The sequence below is a fragment of the Nomascus leucogenys genome, chromosome 6 (assembly GCF_006542625.1).
Source record: "Nomascus leucogenys isolate Asia chromosome 6, Asia_NLE_v1, whole genome shotgun sequence".
Lineage (NCBI taxonomy): Eukaryota > Metazoa > Chordata > Mammalia > Primates > Hylobatidae > Nomascus > Nomascus leucogenys.
The window spans coordinates 67,518,092-67,535,437 of NC_044386.1; the positions used below are offsets into that span (position 1 = coordinate 67,518,092).

The following is a 17,346-nucleotide window of genomic DNA, read 5'->3' on the forward strand; positions in this document are numbered from 1 at the left end:
CACCTCCCAGGTTCAAGCGATTCTCCTGCCTCAGCCTCCCAAGCAGCTGGGACTACAGGTGCCCACCACCAAGCCTAGCTACTTTTTTTTTGTATTCTTAGTAGAGACGGGGTTTCACTATGTTGGCCAGGCTGGTATCGAACTCCTGACCTCGTGATCTGCCCACCTCGGCCTCCCAAAGTGCTGGGATTACAGGTGTGAGCCACCCCGCCCAGCCCAACCTGAAATTTTAATTAGTCTTTATTTTTCAGCTCTATAGGGCATCAAAATGTATTAGTCTTCAAATTTTTAAAGCAGTGCTCTCCCAGTATGTTAGAACCTAGAAGAAACACCTAAGCCAGACCAGAGCCTGAGAGAACAAAGACACGGTTGTGATTTTTCCCTGGAGCAACTGAAGAGGAATAGAAAAGCAAAGATCTATTTTAGCTGCTTTGGATTTTAACTCCTAAGCTTTTTGTACCATGACACCAGAGAAGCCGCTTCTGCTTTGGTCTCTTCTACTGGGCTAAAGTCAAGAGCATTTTTATCCAAACCCAGAAGTTCAGCAATACGTTCTGCTCCGTAGAGATCTCCATACTTGTTGATCACCTGAAACAAAGGATGACAGGGTGAGCTCAGGCCACACACCACCACCAAATACTTTCTAGCTCTGGGGTCTTCAGAGCTTTGCTGCCCTATGGGCAATCTTCCAAGGGATAGATTAAGACATAGTTCAAAATGTAGAAAAAAGAGAAAACCCAGAGAAAAAAGCAATGAAGACAATTAAATAACTGCTTTTTAAGCTGATACTGATATCTTGATTTGCAGGGGAAAAAACATCTACTACTATGCAGAAAACAATGAGGACTGTGTTAACTTGTTTAAGGCAGATGAGTATATGAATGAAGCCAAAAACCTACGTATGTTCATATCCAACCCCTTCTGTGACCTACTCTTCTTGAGATATTATCATAAAAGTAGCATCACATTTACTCATGTTTGTATGTGGAAAACTTAAAAAACATACACCACTTTTTTTTGTGATCACAGAACTCACCCCCACTAACAAGGCATACCTTTCTCTTTACAAACTTGTCCCAGTAGTTATTAGGAAAAGATCTGAAAAACAAAATGAAAAAGGTTAGTTCTTCATTCTTAACATCAAGGAAAACACATCAAGAAACGTTTCAGTTTGAGTGCTTGGATCTGGGATCCTTTTGGTTTGTGTCCTGCTCACCAAAGAATTTAAGATCTGATTGACGTTCAGAGTCATCACAGGTCTACAATACTTTGTATTGGCTTCTGAAACACTCAGAAGGCCACTGGGCAGTTTCTGCCTCAGAATTATGATTTGGAGCCAAGAATTGTAATGACAGATTAGACAGAGACAGATATATGTTTCTAAATCCTTTCCCTAATCCCAGTATAACCAGAAACAAAATGCTACAGAAAACACAGGCATTCCATTCAATGAGTCACTAGTTTATGTCAGCTACTGGGGTAGATAATGGGGATGCGGGATGTGGGATGTGGTGGAAAGTGCAGACAAAGTCCCTAATTATATGGAGTTTCCAATCAGGGAATCACCGTTAGTTTATTTACATCGGATTTTTTAAGCCGAGTGCTTTTCCACTCTATTTTCTATTCCCACATAATGCCGCAGGGCCTGCTTTCCTCCAGGAGTTGGATCCCTTTCTTTTTTGGAGATGGTTCTGTACCATCCCCTAACATCCCCAGAGAGATGATCTTTCTTCTCTCTGTAGCTTGTACCAGCTCCACTGCAAATATTTCTTATTGTTAAAGTTAAGAAAGCACTGTCATCTTCAGGAATGTTGGCAAAAACCATTGAAAATATGTTGTTCCTATCCAGAATTACTGAATCCTTCCTGTGGGCGTTCCTTGTAAGGCTGGATTGCAGCCTAGGAGCCTCTGGCCTCTGGTGCATGCATTCTTACTTTCGTTTTCCTTTATTTGATTCATTCTTTTTGGTTCTAGAACACAACAGTTCCGTATTCTCCAGATACCACCCAAGTTGGTGATAAGGAAATGGAGACCTCCCATTATTCACTGACCTCTCAGAAGAATAACCCCAGCAAATGCTGCCTCTCCTCCAACAGGTTGGCAGTATTGCTTGTTTTTGGTTTGTTAAAGCAGTTTGTCTTAAACATTTAAATGCCACTTGAAAGCAAAAACGAATGCTGGTGTTACAGAGTAAACTGCTAATATTTTATCTCTGGGGGATGAAAATAACAATTATTTTGACTTTCTTCCTTGTACATTGCTACTTGATTTTTTTATGCACTGCATTTAAATTGAAAACAAAACAAATAAAAATCAAGCCATGCTCTCTCTGCCACACTGATACCTCCTTTCTCTTAAGGAGGTATTCATTTATACAAATGGTAACATACAACTCAGCCTGGTCGTATATTGTCCTAAGCAGAAGATTCCACAAGTGATGCTGAAGGGCCAAGGACCACAGGCTCTGGGCATGACCCCTTCATAGATACGGTCTTACCTTCATCTGAGCATTCTGAATTTCTTGTCCCCTGACTAGGTATGCAAACTCCTTGAAGGTAGAAAACAGATTTTTACTTGTTACTAGTCCTTAAAGTGTGGCATAGAGAACAGTCCTTCAGAAGGAAAGTTCATAAATAAAGAGTGCATCTATACATGAATATTCAGGGGAAAAGTACAAGATGCTTAACCCATTTCGTAATCAGGGAAATATACAATGAGGTGCCATTATACACCTACTAGATCAGCAAAATTATCTGCCAACAATAAGTGCCAGCAAAGAAGCAGAGAAGAAGAAACTCGAATATAGTACTGTTTGGAGTATAAATTGGAACAAACATTTTGCATATCCTACTATTCAGCAAATTTCTCTCCTGGGTCTATACTCTAGAGAAATCATTCGAATTGTGTATCAGGTATAAGAATGTTCACTGTAGCACTGTTGATAAAAGCCAGAAACTTTAGAAAACAAGTTGAAATATCTACTGTCAGGAAAATTGATCAATGTGATAATATACATAATGGAAAATGCTACAGCTTTGAAAATGAACAAACTATAGCTATATACATCAACATAGGTGAGTTCCCCAACATAATGCTAAAAAAAATTCAAGTGACAGTATAATGTATATAGTATAATTCCATTTATATTAAGTTTCAACTAGTCAAAATAGTCAAAATATATTTAGGGACAAATACCTAAGTGGGAAAACTATAAAGCAGGAGAATGAATATCACTAATATCACTGATTGCTAATTATTTAAGAATTAATATTACTAACCACTAATGAACATCAAAAATGTAGATAGCTGTGGGTTGGGAAGATATGATCGGGGGGATAATACACGGGATTTTTAAGCTGTCAGTAATGTTCTATTTTTTAACCTTTTTGGTTTATAATTATATTGTAAAATGTACATATACATTTTATATGTTCTTATGTGTGCTTAACAATATAAAAGTAAAATGTTTAAAAAGAAAGCTCCCATGACATACAGTTAACTGAAAAAAAGCAAGTTACAAAACATGAACATGTACTATGATGCCATTGTGAAAAAAAATTAAACATTGGTCTATCTAAAATGTTAAAAAATAGCTATTTATTTATCCATTTCCTACTCATGGACGTTCAAGCCACTGTAAGTAAAAAATATTACAGGCATGAGCCACCGCGCCCAGCCTGAAGTCCTCAGAAATGCCTTTGCTGGGACATTTTAGCGTACTTGTCTCATTATCTCCTTAGGATACATTTCTAGAAATTGAACTGCCTTCTTTTTTTTTTTTTTTCTGAGATGAAGTCTCACTCTGTCGCCCAGGCTGGAGTGCAGTGGTGCGATCTCAGCTCACTGCAACCTCCACCTCCCAGGTTCAAGTGATTCTCCTTGCTTCAGACTCCCAAGTAGCTGGGATTACAGGCGCCCACCACCACGCCCAGCTAATTTTTTTGTATTTTTAGTAGAGACGGGGTTTCACTATGTTGGCCAGGCTGGTCTCGAACTCCTGACCTCATGAACCACCCGCCTCGGCCTCCCAAAGCGCTGGATTACAGGCATGAACCATTGCGCCCAGCTGAAATTGAACTGCCTTCTTACTGGGACTTTTAGGCCATATCCCCTTGTATAACAAGACACAAGCATTACTGATGATTGCACAAAGCTTACCAAAGGATTAAACTGTTCAATAGTGTCTAAGACTTCTGTAATGTAATGACAAAGCATCAGAAACAGTGCTTTTCCTTGTGTGAGAAGATTGGCAGGGGACCCGCAGGCAGGGACGGACTTAGGATGTGAGGATGTGCCTGTTCACATGTTCCCCCTTCTAAGAGAATAGCCTTCTTTTTCTGGAGAATATAAAGAAATATGCTTCGTTGTACCTTTGCAGAGCTGCTTCTTAGTTTGCCTGATCATCTTTGGATAGGACACAGTTTTCTTCCCCTGGAGTCAGGGTTGCTGTTTCTTAACATGCCTATCTTAATTGGCACACCTAAGAGTTTCAACACAGTCACCTTTGTTTACTATTTGGCCCTATTTCTTTTACTACATTATCTTGAAACCGTCACTTACTTTGTGAATCAACTGTCATTACAGCGTGACATTTTCTAATGGTGATGGCCATTTTTTGGATAGTTAGGAGAAAGAGAATGAGTAACAACTTAATGCCTACCACGTGCCAGGCATTTGCCAAGCATTTGACACATACACTCATTAATCCTCTGCAGGATGATATTCTCATCCCTCTATTACTGATCAGGAAACTAAGGCTGAGAAGGCTTGATTACCTTGTGCAAGTTCACAGACCAGTAAGCTTCAGAGCCTTGGTGTCATCTGCCTGTCAATCAGTGCTCTTCCTTCTTCCCAACACAGCGCCACATGCCTACAGGAAGGCAGGCTTGCCTCCACGGGTCTTCACATCCCTACCAGACGGCTCTATTTACCTGCCCATGTAAGTGCCTCCCAATCTTATGTTAAGATGAGGTCTCTTACCAAGCAGGCTATTTGGTTAAGAAGAGGACTTCAGGCTGGGCGCGGTGGCTCATGCCTGTAATCCTAGCACTTTGGGAGGCCTAGGTGGGCGGATCACCAGGTCAGGAGATCGAGACCATCCTGGCTAACATGGTGAAAGCCCGTCTCTACTGAAAATACAAAAAAATTAGCCAGGCATGGTGGCGGGCACCTGTAGTCCCAGCTACTCAGGAGGCTGAGGCAGAAGAATGGCATGAACCCGGGAGGTGGAGCTTGCAGTGAGCTGAGATCACACCACTGCACTCCAGCCTGGGCAACAGAGGGAGACTCTGTCTCAAAAAAAAAAAAAAAAAGAAGACTTCAGAGATGGCAGTTACAGCAGTGCTGTGCCATGGAAGGCTATGGAAAAGCTGAAGCTGATCACCTTGATCTCTAGACTCCTTGGCCACTTAAGCCCTGGAAACACTGTGTGACTCGAACATAGAAAACTAGTTTAAGCAATATTGTACTGGACTGTCTGGTCTAAATCAAATATACTCAGTACATTCTGATAATATCTTCTGTCCCCATTAAACTAATAGAAGTCTGTACAAGTATTTGATGGGCAGTAAGTGGCTTTATTGAAGAGGCAAGGGAGAAGAGTCCCAGAAACCAAAAGAAAGTTTATATTAACCAGTTTTAAGGCCAGGAGGAAAGAGTTACTCTATTTACAGCAGAGACTCCATCTCCCTTTCAGGTTGGGGTAGAGGGACACTCACGGTGTGTTGATCACCAAGCGGTCCCACTGCCCCTTGATGTCATCTTCAGATGGCTGTTCGGTGATATATAGGCCATCAAACTCCAGCTTCCTGGCGATTTCTTTTTCCCTTTTGAATACCACCAAAGGCACCTAGGAGTGGGAAGAAGATGGTTACTCAGAGCAGGCTTTGTGATTAAAGCACCTGCTCCCAGGTATTTGTCACAAATTAACCTTCCAACTTCAGAGCAGCAATCTCCTTATAGTGGAATTCTTAGGGTGCCTAGTTGTGGGATCAAAGCCAAATGATTTTCTTTGGCTAAATACTTACCTCTTTAAAGCTGATCTGATTTGGGTCACCCTTTAAGTTTTCAGTTAGATAGCTAATACTAATACAAACTAGACTCCTTGACCCATGCTAGCGTACAGGCTATGCCTAGATGAGCCCCAGGGCTGAATGAGTTAGGACTCCTAAGACTCCTCAGCTGGAGTTGAACCAATATTTAGAAATGACAATAAACCATTCTAGAATAGATCGGCCAGCCACAGGAATATGATGAAATGTTCCAACTCCCTTCAATGTACAGGGTCATATTTATCTCATGGCTTTGAAGGTAGTTAATGAAACATGGTTTCATAGTTAGAATGAGAGGATTCAGTCTTTCTGTATTGAAGTTTTCTTCCTGAGATTCTGTCCGTAAGGAGCTCCTTCCAGGTAGTGGCGTACTTGTTTCCTACTATCACTCTCCATTCTTTTATAATTGGAACTTTTATTTTAGACTAGATATAGTGGTATGGCTATAAGGACTTACTGCCAAAGGGGAACGCAGAAAGGGATTGGAAAACAATCCACTTGCCCCAACCATCACTAAGTGCACACACACTCCAAACATGGGACAGTTAATGAGGCCAGAGGATACTGCTGAAATCCCAGGAAATGAGAAGTCACAATCGACACAGCTCCTCTAGCCAGAAAAGCTTAATTCAGACAGAGCTAGGGCGTCTCATCTCATCTCCAGCTGAGATGCCACTGGCTACTTGGCAACATCCTTGAGACCTTTATCTCCAAACCCACGATATGCATGTACCCCACATTGCTTTTGTCCAAAACAAAAGAACAAAATTCAGACAGTGATTTGTAAAGAGTTACCTCTTGCCCTGTTTTTCTTTAAAACAATGAAATAACACTGATAAAATGAAAAACTCACGATAGGAAGGTGGCAAAGGTTAGTAGCCACTGCACACTGTGAGGAACTGATGATGACTGTTAGTACATAGATGATGTGGGAGGTGAGGCAAAGCTCAGCGACTAATGCCTGCTGCGTTTTGGATGACTGTGAAGAACAGTAGTCATAATATAAGTTGTAGAGCGGTGCTCATTTCTGGGATTCCAAGCATTCCCCTTCAATCTCCTAGAAGTTTGTATACTCTTGCAAACAGAACTTCCACATTCTTTCCTTGCTAAATAGTGTTTCTTTTTTGTTTCTCCTGGTCACAGTATAATCTGTACTCCATCTAATAAGCCGAACTCTAGGATCTTAAACTAAGGAGCAGCAGCGAACATGCTTGAGGGTTTACTATGTATTCTGAGTACATTTACACACACCTCTACATTTAATCCCCCAGCAACTTTAGCAACAATACTCATTTTTACGTATGAGAAGATAGAGGACTGGGAGTTTAAGTGGCAGAGCTGTGAGTTCAACCCAGGCAGCCTGGCTCCAGAATTTGCACTTTCATAGTTGCAATGGAGTCCTTAGTGTAGCCCAAGGCACAAGGTCTCTTCAGCACAGTAGCTGAACTTCCTACATGACACAATAGTTCACTGAGGGAAGAAAGGACCACAATATAGGAAAATATTTCCTGGACTCTTCCCGGGAAGAAGATGGCTTGCTGTACTTAAGGAGACTTCCTACTCAAGAGAAGGAAGAAAAAAACGTAATGAGAAAAGCAGTGAGAAAAACACAACTATGATGTGGCAGAACTAGAACTGGACTTGGGACACCAAAAATTGAATGACTGAAGATTGACATAACTGTAGTGGTTGTGAATATGGCCCCCAAGGAACCATGCCTCCTGGAATTCATGCCTTTGTGTAGTGCCTCTCCCCTCTACCATGCAGCAGTGCATCTGGGATGGCCATGTGACTTGCCTTAAACAACAGAATGCAATGGAAATGACACTGTACCAGTTCTGGGCCTAAGACTTAAGAAGGCTTAGCAGCTTCCACCTCCATGCTCTTTTTGGAAACCCAAGCCATCATGCAAGAAGTCTAGCTACCCTACCGGACAGATCATGTGGAAAGGCCACATGGAGAAGGAGATGCTCTGAATCTCCCTGGGAGAAAGAGGGAGAGAGAGAGAGAGGCCCAGCTATCCCAGCTGCGCCCATCCTTCCAGTTGTCCCCCTATGGAGCTGCCAGGCACGGGAATGTGCCATCTTGGCCATTCCAGCCCAGCTGAGCTCACGGATGGCTGCAAATGTAGCCCCTTTACATAGAACAGAGGAACTGCCCAAATGTGCCCAAATGGCACATCTGTGAGATGTGCCATCTCACAGAATCAGAGAGATAGACAGTTGTCATTTTAGACCACTGAGTTTTAGAGTGGTTTGTTATGCAGCAACAGATAACTGAAAACTAACACATCAGTAAGCTTGCTTCTGAGATCTTGAGTGGTTACCACCTAATGAAAAGGTATTTTTATAAAAATTTTGACATCAATTCAAAGATCAGAAGACTCTCTCATGACTAGCTCTCCATGTGACTTTAGCCTGATGACTCTAGTTCTCTGAAATTCAACAAGAGGTACCTGAAATGGGACTCCTAGCGCAAGGCTTCTCAAACTTGAAAGTGCGTACAAATTGCCCAGTGATCATGCTAAGTGGTAGATTCTGAGTTAAAAGACTCGGGGGCTGGGTGTGGTGGCTGATGCCTGTAATCCCAGCACTTTGGGAGGCCGAGGCGGGTGGATTACCTGAGGTCAGGAGTTCAGGACCAGCCTGGCCAACATGGTGAAACCCTGTCTCTACTAAAAAATACAAAAATTAGCTGGGCATGGTGGCAGGCACCTGTAATCCCAGCTACTTGGGAGACTGAGAGAGGAAAATTGCTTGAACCCAGGAGGCGGAGGTTGCAGTGAGCCGAGATTGCATCATTGCACTCCAGCCTGGGAGACAAGAGCAAATCTCCATCTCAAAAAAAAAAAAAAAAAAAAAAAAGACCTGGGGTAAGGCCTGAGACCCTGCAGGTCTAGGCAGCTCCCAGGTGATGCGCTGCTGCTGCTCCATGGACCTTACAAAGACCTTTACAAATAGCAAAGTCTTAGAGCAAAGGGCTGGCTGGGCTCAGAAAGGACACTTCTTCCTCAAGGAGTGAGATTAGATCCAGAGTGGCAAACAGCTCACCTTTAGGCAGTAGTAGCCCACCACACAGACAAGAGAGATGATGGTGTGGATGATGGCCAGGGCCCGCAGCGTTGGTGCCATATACCCGGTGCTCTCCTGAAGGACAAAGAATACCATCGCTTCTTCCTCTTCCTCGTCATTAAAGGAATTCCATAGGTTTGCAACATCCTCTGTCTCTTCTTCTAAAGGTTCTTCAGTGACCTGGCTCAAAACACACACTCGCTTATTAAACATCAAAAAGAACCTCAGCCATTGGGCTCTCCCCACATATTTTATATTGGTAGCATATGCTGTACAAATAGTAGTGACTCAACATTACTTGCTGAATGAATGAGGTTTTTAGGTAACTTATTACTAGGAATCACCCAGTATCTCTAATAATTGCAAACAAACTTTTAAAAAGGAGACAAAACCTATCTCTTGAAAAGAAAGCAAAAAAATTAAAATTAGGAAACTTTTACTACATATGCTTATAATCCTTATGCCACAGAAGGGAATCTCTGATCATGCTGTGGCCTGAGAGGAGGCGAAGACACACACACAAGCATGAAGCATGTGTGTGCCTGCTCCCCCACCCACCACTGCCACCCAGCCAGAGACCAATATTTTCCATTCTTTCTGAGATGCCATTTACATTCATGGCTTCAGCCGCTATTCTTACACAGATGACTCTCAAATCTACAACTTTGAGGCTTTGTCCTATAGCTCCAACTGCTTGCTTTCTCTACTTGGATGGCTGTCTGAAGTCACCTCAACCTCAGTGTGTTTAAAACCAAGCTTTGCCTCTCTTGGCTATAGACTTCCATTTTTCTTTTATGGGCAACAGAAGGTAATTAGTTTGTCGAGTGGAAAGTTGAGGTGGATAAAACAATGTTTCATACAAATTAGATTGGTGGTTTTAAGTAGAAAGGGAGATAGGCAAGAGATAGAAAAGCCAGTTAAAAGACTATGTCAAGAATTCAGGACCCTTCATTAATTCATTGCACTAACAATTATTACATGCCTACAGCATGCAAGACCCACTTGCCAATGTTCAAAACCTTCATTTAACTTGAGCAGTCCCCTCTCTTTCCAAATCCTGTTAATTTTTCCTTTATAATGCTTCTAACAAATAGGCCAGCTATAATGGCTCTTGGTTACCTTATTCCTTGAAGAAAGAATTGTATTTATTATTCACTTTGAAATACCTTGTGGTTCCTAATATAGGGTCTAGTTCATGGTAGATGCTCAGCAAGTATTTCAAGACTAAATTAAGTAATGACTAAAATAAGCATGAACTATTGAAATGGTCCCCTCACTGGCTCCCTTGTCAGTAGTCTCTCCATTGCTAGAAATTGTATTCCTTTTAAAAGCCAATGTCTTAGAAATTTGCTACCTATTAGAATGTTCGCTACAATTAAGAACACAAATTCTGTCGTGATTCTTTTTCTACACATAGTATACTTAGTATACAGCATATTTAGCAAATAACCCCTGAATGAAGTATCACCTTATAAAAAAGCAGGATGAAGTTGATAGCGAAGGCTACAAACAGAGCAAGGAACCTCAGGTTGTAGAAATTCCTGGCCAGGTAATGCTGCAAAGAAAAGGACAGGCAGAAGTAGAAGAGCTTTGGAAGGAAAAGAGAACTTCCTACTTTCACACTTCTAGAAGGACAATTCTGGTTAGAAGTTCACACATGACTCGTCTTACTCTTTGATGACCACTCTTCTAGAGCAACCCTGGCATTCTTAACACAGCCATGGCATGACTGTGTCATGTCATGAACATGGAACCAAAATGTTGATTTAAAAAAAAAATTGCCTAGAATTGGTATAAAGAATCCTGCTCTGGCTTATTGCTCAGGGAGCCAAAGGCCTAAACACGCCACCAGCAGAGGACTCGAGCCTTGCCTTGAAGTGCTTGTGTGATTGCATTTTCGTGATCACTCCACACAGCAAGCAGTCTATTAGGAAACTGTAAGTGATCTAGGCTCGCAGAAGACGCTGGCAACTCCCAAACTGGATGTAGCCATTCTGTGGCCTCAGTCCTCATTCCTTTCCAAGTTACAGTCCCAGGAGCCTCTTCTTCTCCCTTGTTGGGAACAGCATTCCCATTCTTGCTGCCATTTTCCCCAGAAAAATCAGCATCCGCAGACTGGAGTGGAAGCTGCCTGGGTAACATTCCCAATCTCTCTGTGGGGAGCCCTCACTAATGGTGCTAGGGAAGGTGTGGTCCTGGCCTTCAGCCACTGTACCTCAGAGGGCAATGTATCAGAGAAAGAATATTACAAGCTGTTCTAAGCTTTGATTGCATATAGAACAATCAAGGTTTGGAGGACTAGTGTGGGAAGCTAACATAAGAGGAACATTCTTTCTGATTCCCACGTGATCAAAACACTTCTGAACTTTTGGACTAGGATTGGCTAAGTCTCCACATAATGCACATAAAGGACTGGGTAGAAAGAGGTGTTCCTGCTCTCCTGGTAAGGAAACAGGTGAGAGAGGACACCCTGCTGATAGCAGAGCTGTTGGAGGACTGTGGTTCTTTCCAAGCTCTCCCCCTTTTCTTTTCCTCCAACAGAAAAGGAATAGGTAGACATATGGGAAGAAGAAAGTTTAGGAATGAGAAAGGGGAGGAAGTGTAACTGACCAAACAGTGAAACAAATCAGCGGCACCTCTCTGCCATCTGCCTGGGCCAATGCCTGCACCATGAACAGGGCCACGGCTAGAGCGCTTACCAGTAACTTGGTCTGATAGATTTCCAGCCCTTTAAAGAAATTGGCTGTGAAAGCTTCCGGCTTCTCAACCTTCTGACCACACCGCCGCTTCTTCTTTTTTGTCACTTCTGTCCACAGGTACTCAGCTTGCTCCTCTTCTTTGTCTTTGTCTTCCTTCTCTCCATCTTCCATGCTGCAAAAATGGGAAACCCACTCAGCAGGGAGAAGGGAGAGTGATCGGGCCCAAAAAGGGAGACTAGATTAAAGAGAAATCTGGATTGAGAGGGCCGGGAGGTAGAATCATTCCTTGAGGGTGGAAACTTCAGGTCTTTTTCTGTCCACAGTGGCTGGACATTAGATTTATATTCAGTGAGGACGAGCCATGATCTTGGTGAACACCAGCTATATACAAGTTTGTACTCTTCTGAAATTAGACTTAACAATTTTTTTCCCTTTCTGAAGTTACCCTTTATTTTCTAAGCAATAGTACCTACTCTTCTACACTTCTGGCAAGATTTAATAAGATATTGTATAAAAGACCTGAGCACAGGCCTGACAAATAGTAGGTATTTAATACTAGATATCATTGTCATCAATATATGAAGTTGCAAAGTCATCTGGCCAGATAGTGAAACTGTGATCTGCTAGTGGGATTATAAACTTAGCATGATGAATATAATGTATTTATTATATAGCTACGGTAAAAGGAAATATACCCAGGGCTTGCAGAATAATTCCTTGCATTGACAGAAATCAAGTTTTCTATTTACTATAGCAACAGAATATCAGATGCTATCAATAACTATCTTTATTTTTTTTCTTTTTTGTTTTTGAGACAGGGTCTTGCTCTGTTGCCCAGCTTGGAGTGCAGTGGTGTGATCTTGGCTCACTGCAGCCTCAACCTCCTGGGCTCAAGCAATCCTCCCACCTCAGCCTCCCAAGTAGCTGTGACTACAGGTGCACACCACCATGCCCAGCAATTTTTGTGTCTTTTTGGAGAGATGGGGTCTCATTATGTTGCCTAGGCTGGTCTCGAAGTCCTGGGTTCAAGTGATCCTCCAGCCTCAGCCTCTCAAAGTGCTGGGATTACAGGTGTGAACCACTCTGCCTGGCCTAAGAACTATCTACCATAGCAATTAGAGTAGTTGATGCTACCAAGAACTTACTCTGCCTTCTCGGATTCTTTTCCTTCTGCTTCATTTGCTGCTTTCATCTCTGCTGCCTAGACAGAAATAACAATCAATCAAGCTTTCCTCAAAGAAGCGAGGTCATGATGATGAGACATTTTCTTGGCCATTTGCTTCTTGGTCACAAATTTCAATGACTTTTCCTTTTCATGTTTCTGCTTCTCTCAGGATCACCGAACATGAGTGTCCTGCTATATATATCAAGTGACTCTGAAGAGATGCCAAGACAAAGATTTGAAACTTGAAAACTCAACCTCCCTTCTATAACTTACTCAACTCAAAGAGGAAACTTGTGTTAGGACATTGTGAGAGCCTCAAGGCAGTGGTTCTACTGCTCCATGGGGTCAGAAAGAGATGGGACACAGATCAAACCAAGTTTGATCAGCCTGCCTCCATCTGACAGGCTTCTTCTTGCCTTGTCTTTAATCCTCCTGCCAGTATCCCAATTCCTCTGACTGAGGACCACTGCAGTTAGAGTAAAATTCAAGCTTCTCAACACAGCCTATGAGTCTTGCATGATCCTGGTGTTTCTCTTCATCCCTGTCTTGTACCATCTGACTTGTGTCCCACACCCAAACACGCAGACTTCCTGGAACATTCCCGATCCTTCCAGGCGTACTTCTAGAGGATACTTAGCCATATCCTCTGCCTGGAGTATGCCTGCCCCAGCTTTTCATGTGCCTGCTGCCCATCAGGACTCGACTCAGATGATACCTTTTCAGAATCCTCCTCTATTTCTGATGGGCCTACATTCACTCTGTAACTCACTGCACGTTCATGTGTTCTAACACGCAGCACAAATGATAATTATCTTATTTGTTGTCTTCTCCCACTAGAAGTTAAGATCCATGAAAGCAAAAATGTTGTTTTCTGCTTTGAACCTATGTATTCCTGTATCCTAGAACACAGGCTGGCACATAGCAGTCCTGGAATGGGACCCTATTATGTATCAAACTGTATTCTAGGTTTTGGGGCTACATCAGGGAGCAAAACAGAATAATATTGTAAGAATGCTGATTCTGATGTTTTCTTCCCTGAATCTTCAAACCAGTGTTCTCTCCTACAGAGAACCATAGTACCTGACATCTCTCCTTCCTAGCATTCTTTATACTTGTCTTGACTTGTCCAATGCCTTTATTCTCCACTAAACTGTAGGGACAGTGTGTTTCTTATTCACCACCATATTCCCAGAGCCTAAAACAGTGACAAAGCACATTAACTTTTCAATAAATAATAACGGAATGAATGAATGAATGTTTTTGGGCTTGGATCTTTTCACACTTCTCTACTCTCTTTGATGCTAGAATGACACTGTGAATTGGATACTACAAGAGAGGGGAACACCCAGAACCTTCCATGGTCAAGGGGCTCTGAATTCCTGCTATCTTGTTCACTTAATCTTGTTGACTGACATGAAGTACTAACTGAACAGTGAGTGTATCACAAGGATAAAAATGTCCCAAGCATGATCAAACTCATTGAGAGGCCAAATCATAAGGATCATTTTGACCTTTTATGACACTGAGACAGCACGGACTCAAAAGGAAGGTCTCCTTTTATGTTATTCTTCGTTTCCTATGCTTTCAGTTCACTGAATGCATCTACACAGCATGAGAACTAACCTTCTAATAAAAGTCTGAGGCAAAGTATCACAGGCCATCATGTTTGAATTCTACAATATAAACTAGAAGAACAACCAATGATTAGACACTGAGATAACCATCTAAGTCTTGATTTCTGCAGACACGTCAGAGGTGGAATTATAAGATCAGCATAATCACACCAGAGCCACCATCTAATATAGAGTGTTGGCTCCTGGCGAAATGGTGTCAGTACTGATCACAAGATACGGTGGCAAGTCTTATTCTGGGGATAAAGGAAGATGAAAGAAACAAATGACACTTACCTGAGCTTTCCTTTTCTTCTGTACAGTACTCTCTAACGTAGGGGGTTCATCCTTGCCAATAATTTCTGAGAGGTCACCCAAACCCACTTCAGGCCCATGCTTTAAGCTGCCCTCTTTCTTTGGGTGGAGTCCAAAGAGGTCTGACATGATCTCTGTATCTCCCTTCTCCCCCTTTATGAAGTGTACTAGTTCAGTGGTGATACCTGGCTCCATCACCTCTGCCCTCTCAGCCTCCATAGTGTCATCATGGATACCAAATTGGGTTGGGTCAGGCATGTCACCCAGGATCTTGGTCACTCTGATGTTCTTTGCCCCTTCTACCAGGCCCCCTCCAAACACTGTGCTCCAGAGGATCTGAAAGACTCCTCCCAGGATGGTGAAGAGCAACTGGAATAGCCCCACGAACAGCATCCAGAAAAAGGAGAAGAACACCTTCACCAGCTCCTTCGCAGTCATCTTCTTCACGTTCCTGTACTGCTTCCTGAGGTTCTTCAGGGTTGCTTTCTTCAGGAAGTCGGCGACATTCCTCTTCACAGAGGCACAGGCCATAGCAAATGCAGAGGCCGGCTCGAGAGACCCGTCTTCCTCCTCTTCACCCGCAATTTCTAACACGTAAGAAGAATCTTCATCTTCTTCCTCCTCTTCTGGCCTGTCAGCTGAATCGGATTCAGAGATCTGAGATGCTAACTGCATTTCAAAGATGGTGTCCTCACAGAAGTTCACAAACAGCTCCATCTTTTCCTGCTCCCCGCCTTCGTTGACAACATCAAAAATGAACTGTCGCTTAGATTCCTTCACCTGGGGCTTCTCCCACTGAGTGCGACTGGATTCACTGATCTCAAAATAAACACGCTCAATTTTCTTGGCCCCACCCATGATCTCGATGCGTCCTAGGTAGGGTTCGAAGTAATTTAGCACACTTTCTGCTGGGTCCAACAGACACTTCAGGCGGGAATCGTTTGGCATGTGTTCAGAAAGATTTGTCAATAACACAGCCACATTAAACCCTATGTCCTTGGCTGGCTCATGGAACCGGTCTACAAAATCAACGTAATTAAACATGTCATTCTCATCAGCTTCTGCACACGACAGGAGAAAGTCAATCTCTGACTGCGTGTACTGTTTTTGCCCTTCCATGGCCTTCTGGAATTCTTTTTTGGAGATAATTCCTTTACCATCTGGGTCATATTCTTTGAAGGTGTCTGAGCTGGTTAAGTCTTTAAGTTTCAAGAACATGTCAAAGAATTTCAAGATCATTTCTACATTGGTAGATGATTCTACCAGTGTGTCAACCATCTGCTTGCCAATGGTGCCATTTACCACATTCCCTGTGAGGCAGGTTCAAAAAGACATACAAATATATAAATAAACCCAAGCTATCATGTCACTTGTCAGGTAGCTATTTTTAGAAGACTTTTGTGCCAAATTAGTCAGCTCTTCTCTGACCGTGATGATGTAGGAGGGAGCAGCAAGCCATAAAGACTACACCACTAGGAGCCAAGGGGGAAAGAAACAAAGGGAAGAAGGAGGTGGCCACACCACTGCCTTTAACATGGCCTGGGGCCTGGGAAGTGGTTTCATTATTAGATTATCAGGGACACATAGGGATACATGGTGTCCCTTTGATCCCCTTAGACCTAGGAGGGTGCCCAACTAGATGGCTGGCATACACACTGGCAGCCAGATGTGTTGAAAAGCAATGGGGAGAGGGAGAGGATAGGGAAGAGCAAAGCTTGGAGGTTTTCCCCAGTTCATTCTGGCTTTCCTACTGATAGAAAATCAATTGATTTCAGGCTTCGTCCGTCAGACCAGGTGCCCCTCATTTTATTTTTTGTTTCTGAAAATTTGGCTTTCTGACCAATGTCATATGGCATCAGTGACCTGCCAGAAGGATAATCTGCACGATCAGTAAGGTTAGTGCTCAGACCAATTACAGTTGTGTGAAGGCCTAGTTATACCAAACAGCCCAACCTTCCAGGAGGGACAGAAGCATCACCACCATGTCCTGAAGGAGATCCAAGAGTTCCTTCAGCAGCTCGATCTGACTGGAATCCTAGAACAGAAACAGGAGATACCCCTGAGCTATCTGATCCCTCAGTAAAGTACAGGGCAGTGAGCGAGAAGAGCCTGCTCTGGAAAGGTTAGGTGCAGGCTGCATCAGTGTCGGGAAAGAGCTTCCTTCTCATTCTGAATGAGGATGCCTTATCGTCCACTGTTTGCAGCACCGGGAGACTCACTGTAGCAGGACTCATCCAACAAAGCTCCTTTACATTTTTCCTTTTATTAGTACAATGTGGCAGATATACCAAGTGTTGTCCAAAACGACTGAACAACCCAATGCACCAAAGAGCCTTCAGCTGTCTCTAGTAGTTTACATTGTCATTTTCTACACTGGAGAATTACCAGTGAGCTTTATGGGAACACTGGACATCTGGTAAAGGTATCAAGGTTATA

General features: G+C 42.8%; 1 protein-coding gene across 4 annotated transcripts in view; it reads right to left on the minus strand.

Moving 5' to 3' along the window:
* RYR3 (ryanodine receptor 3) overlaps positions 1-17,346 on the minus strand; it is a 568,187-nt gene that overhangs the window by 12,440 nt on the left and 538,401 nt on the right. For all 4 annotated transcript variants that reach the window (XM_030814359.1, XM_030814360.1, XM_030814362.1 and 1 more), the window contains 9 exons: positions 16,864-16,945; positions 14,893-16,220; positions 12,966-13,021; positions 11,821-11,992; positions 10,590-10,676; positions 9,101-9,301; positions 5,718-5,848; positions 1,056-1,098; positions 461-588 (listed from right to left, as the gene is read on the minus strand). In XM_030814359.1, coding sequence (XP_030670219.1) covers positions 461-588; positions 1,056-1,098; positions 5,718-5,848; positions 9,101-9,301; positions 10,590-10,676; positions 11,821-11,992; positions 12,966-13,021; positions 14,893-16,220; positions 16,864-16,945 — 2,228 coding nt within the window. The remainder of the gene's footprint in view (positions 1-460; positions 589-1,055; positions 1,099-5,717; positions 5,849-9,100; positions 9,302-10,589; positions 10,677-11,820; positions 11,993-12,965; positions 13,022-14,892; positions 16,221-16,863; positions 16,946-17,346) is intronic.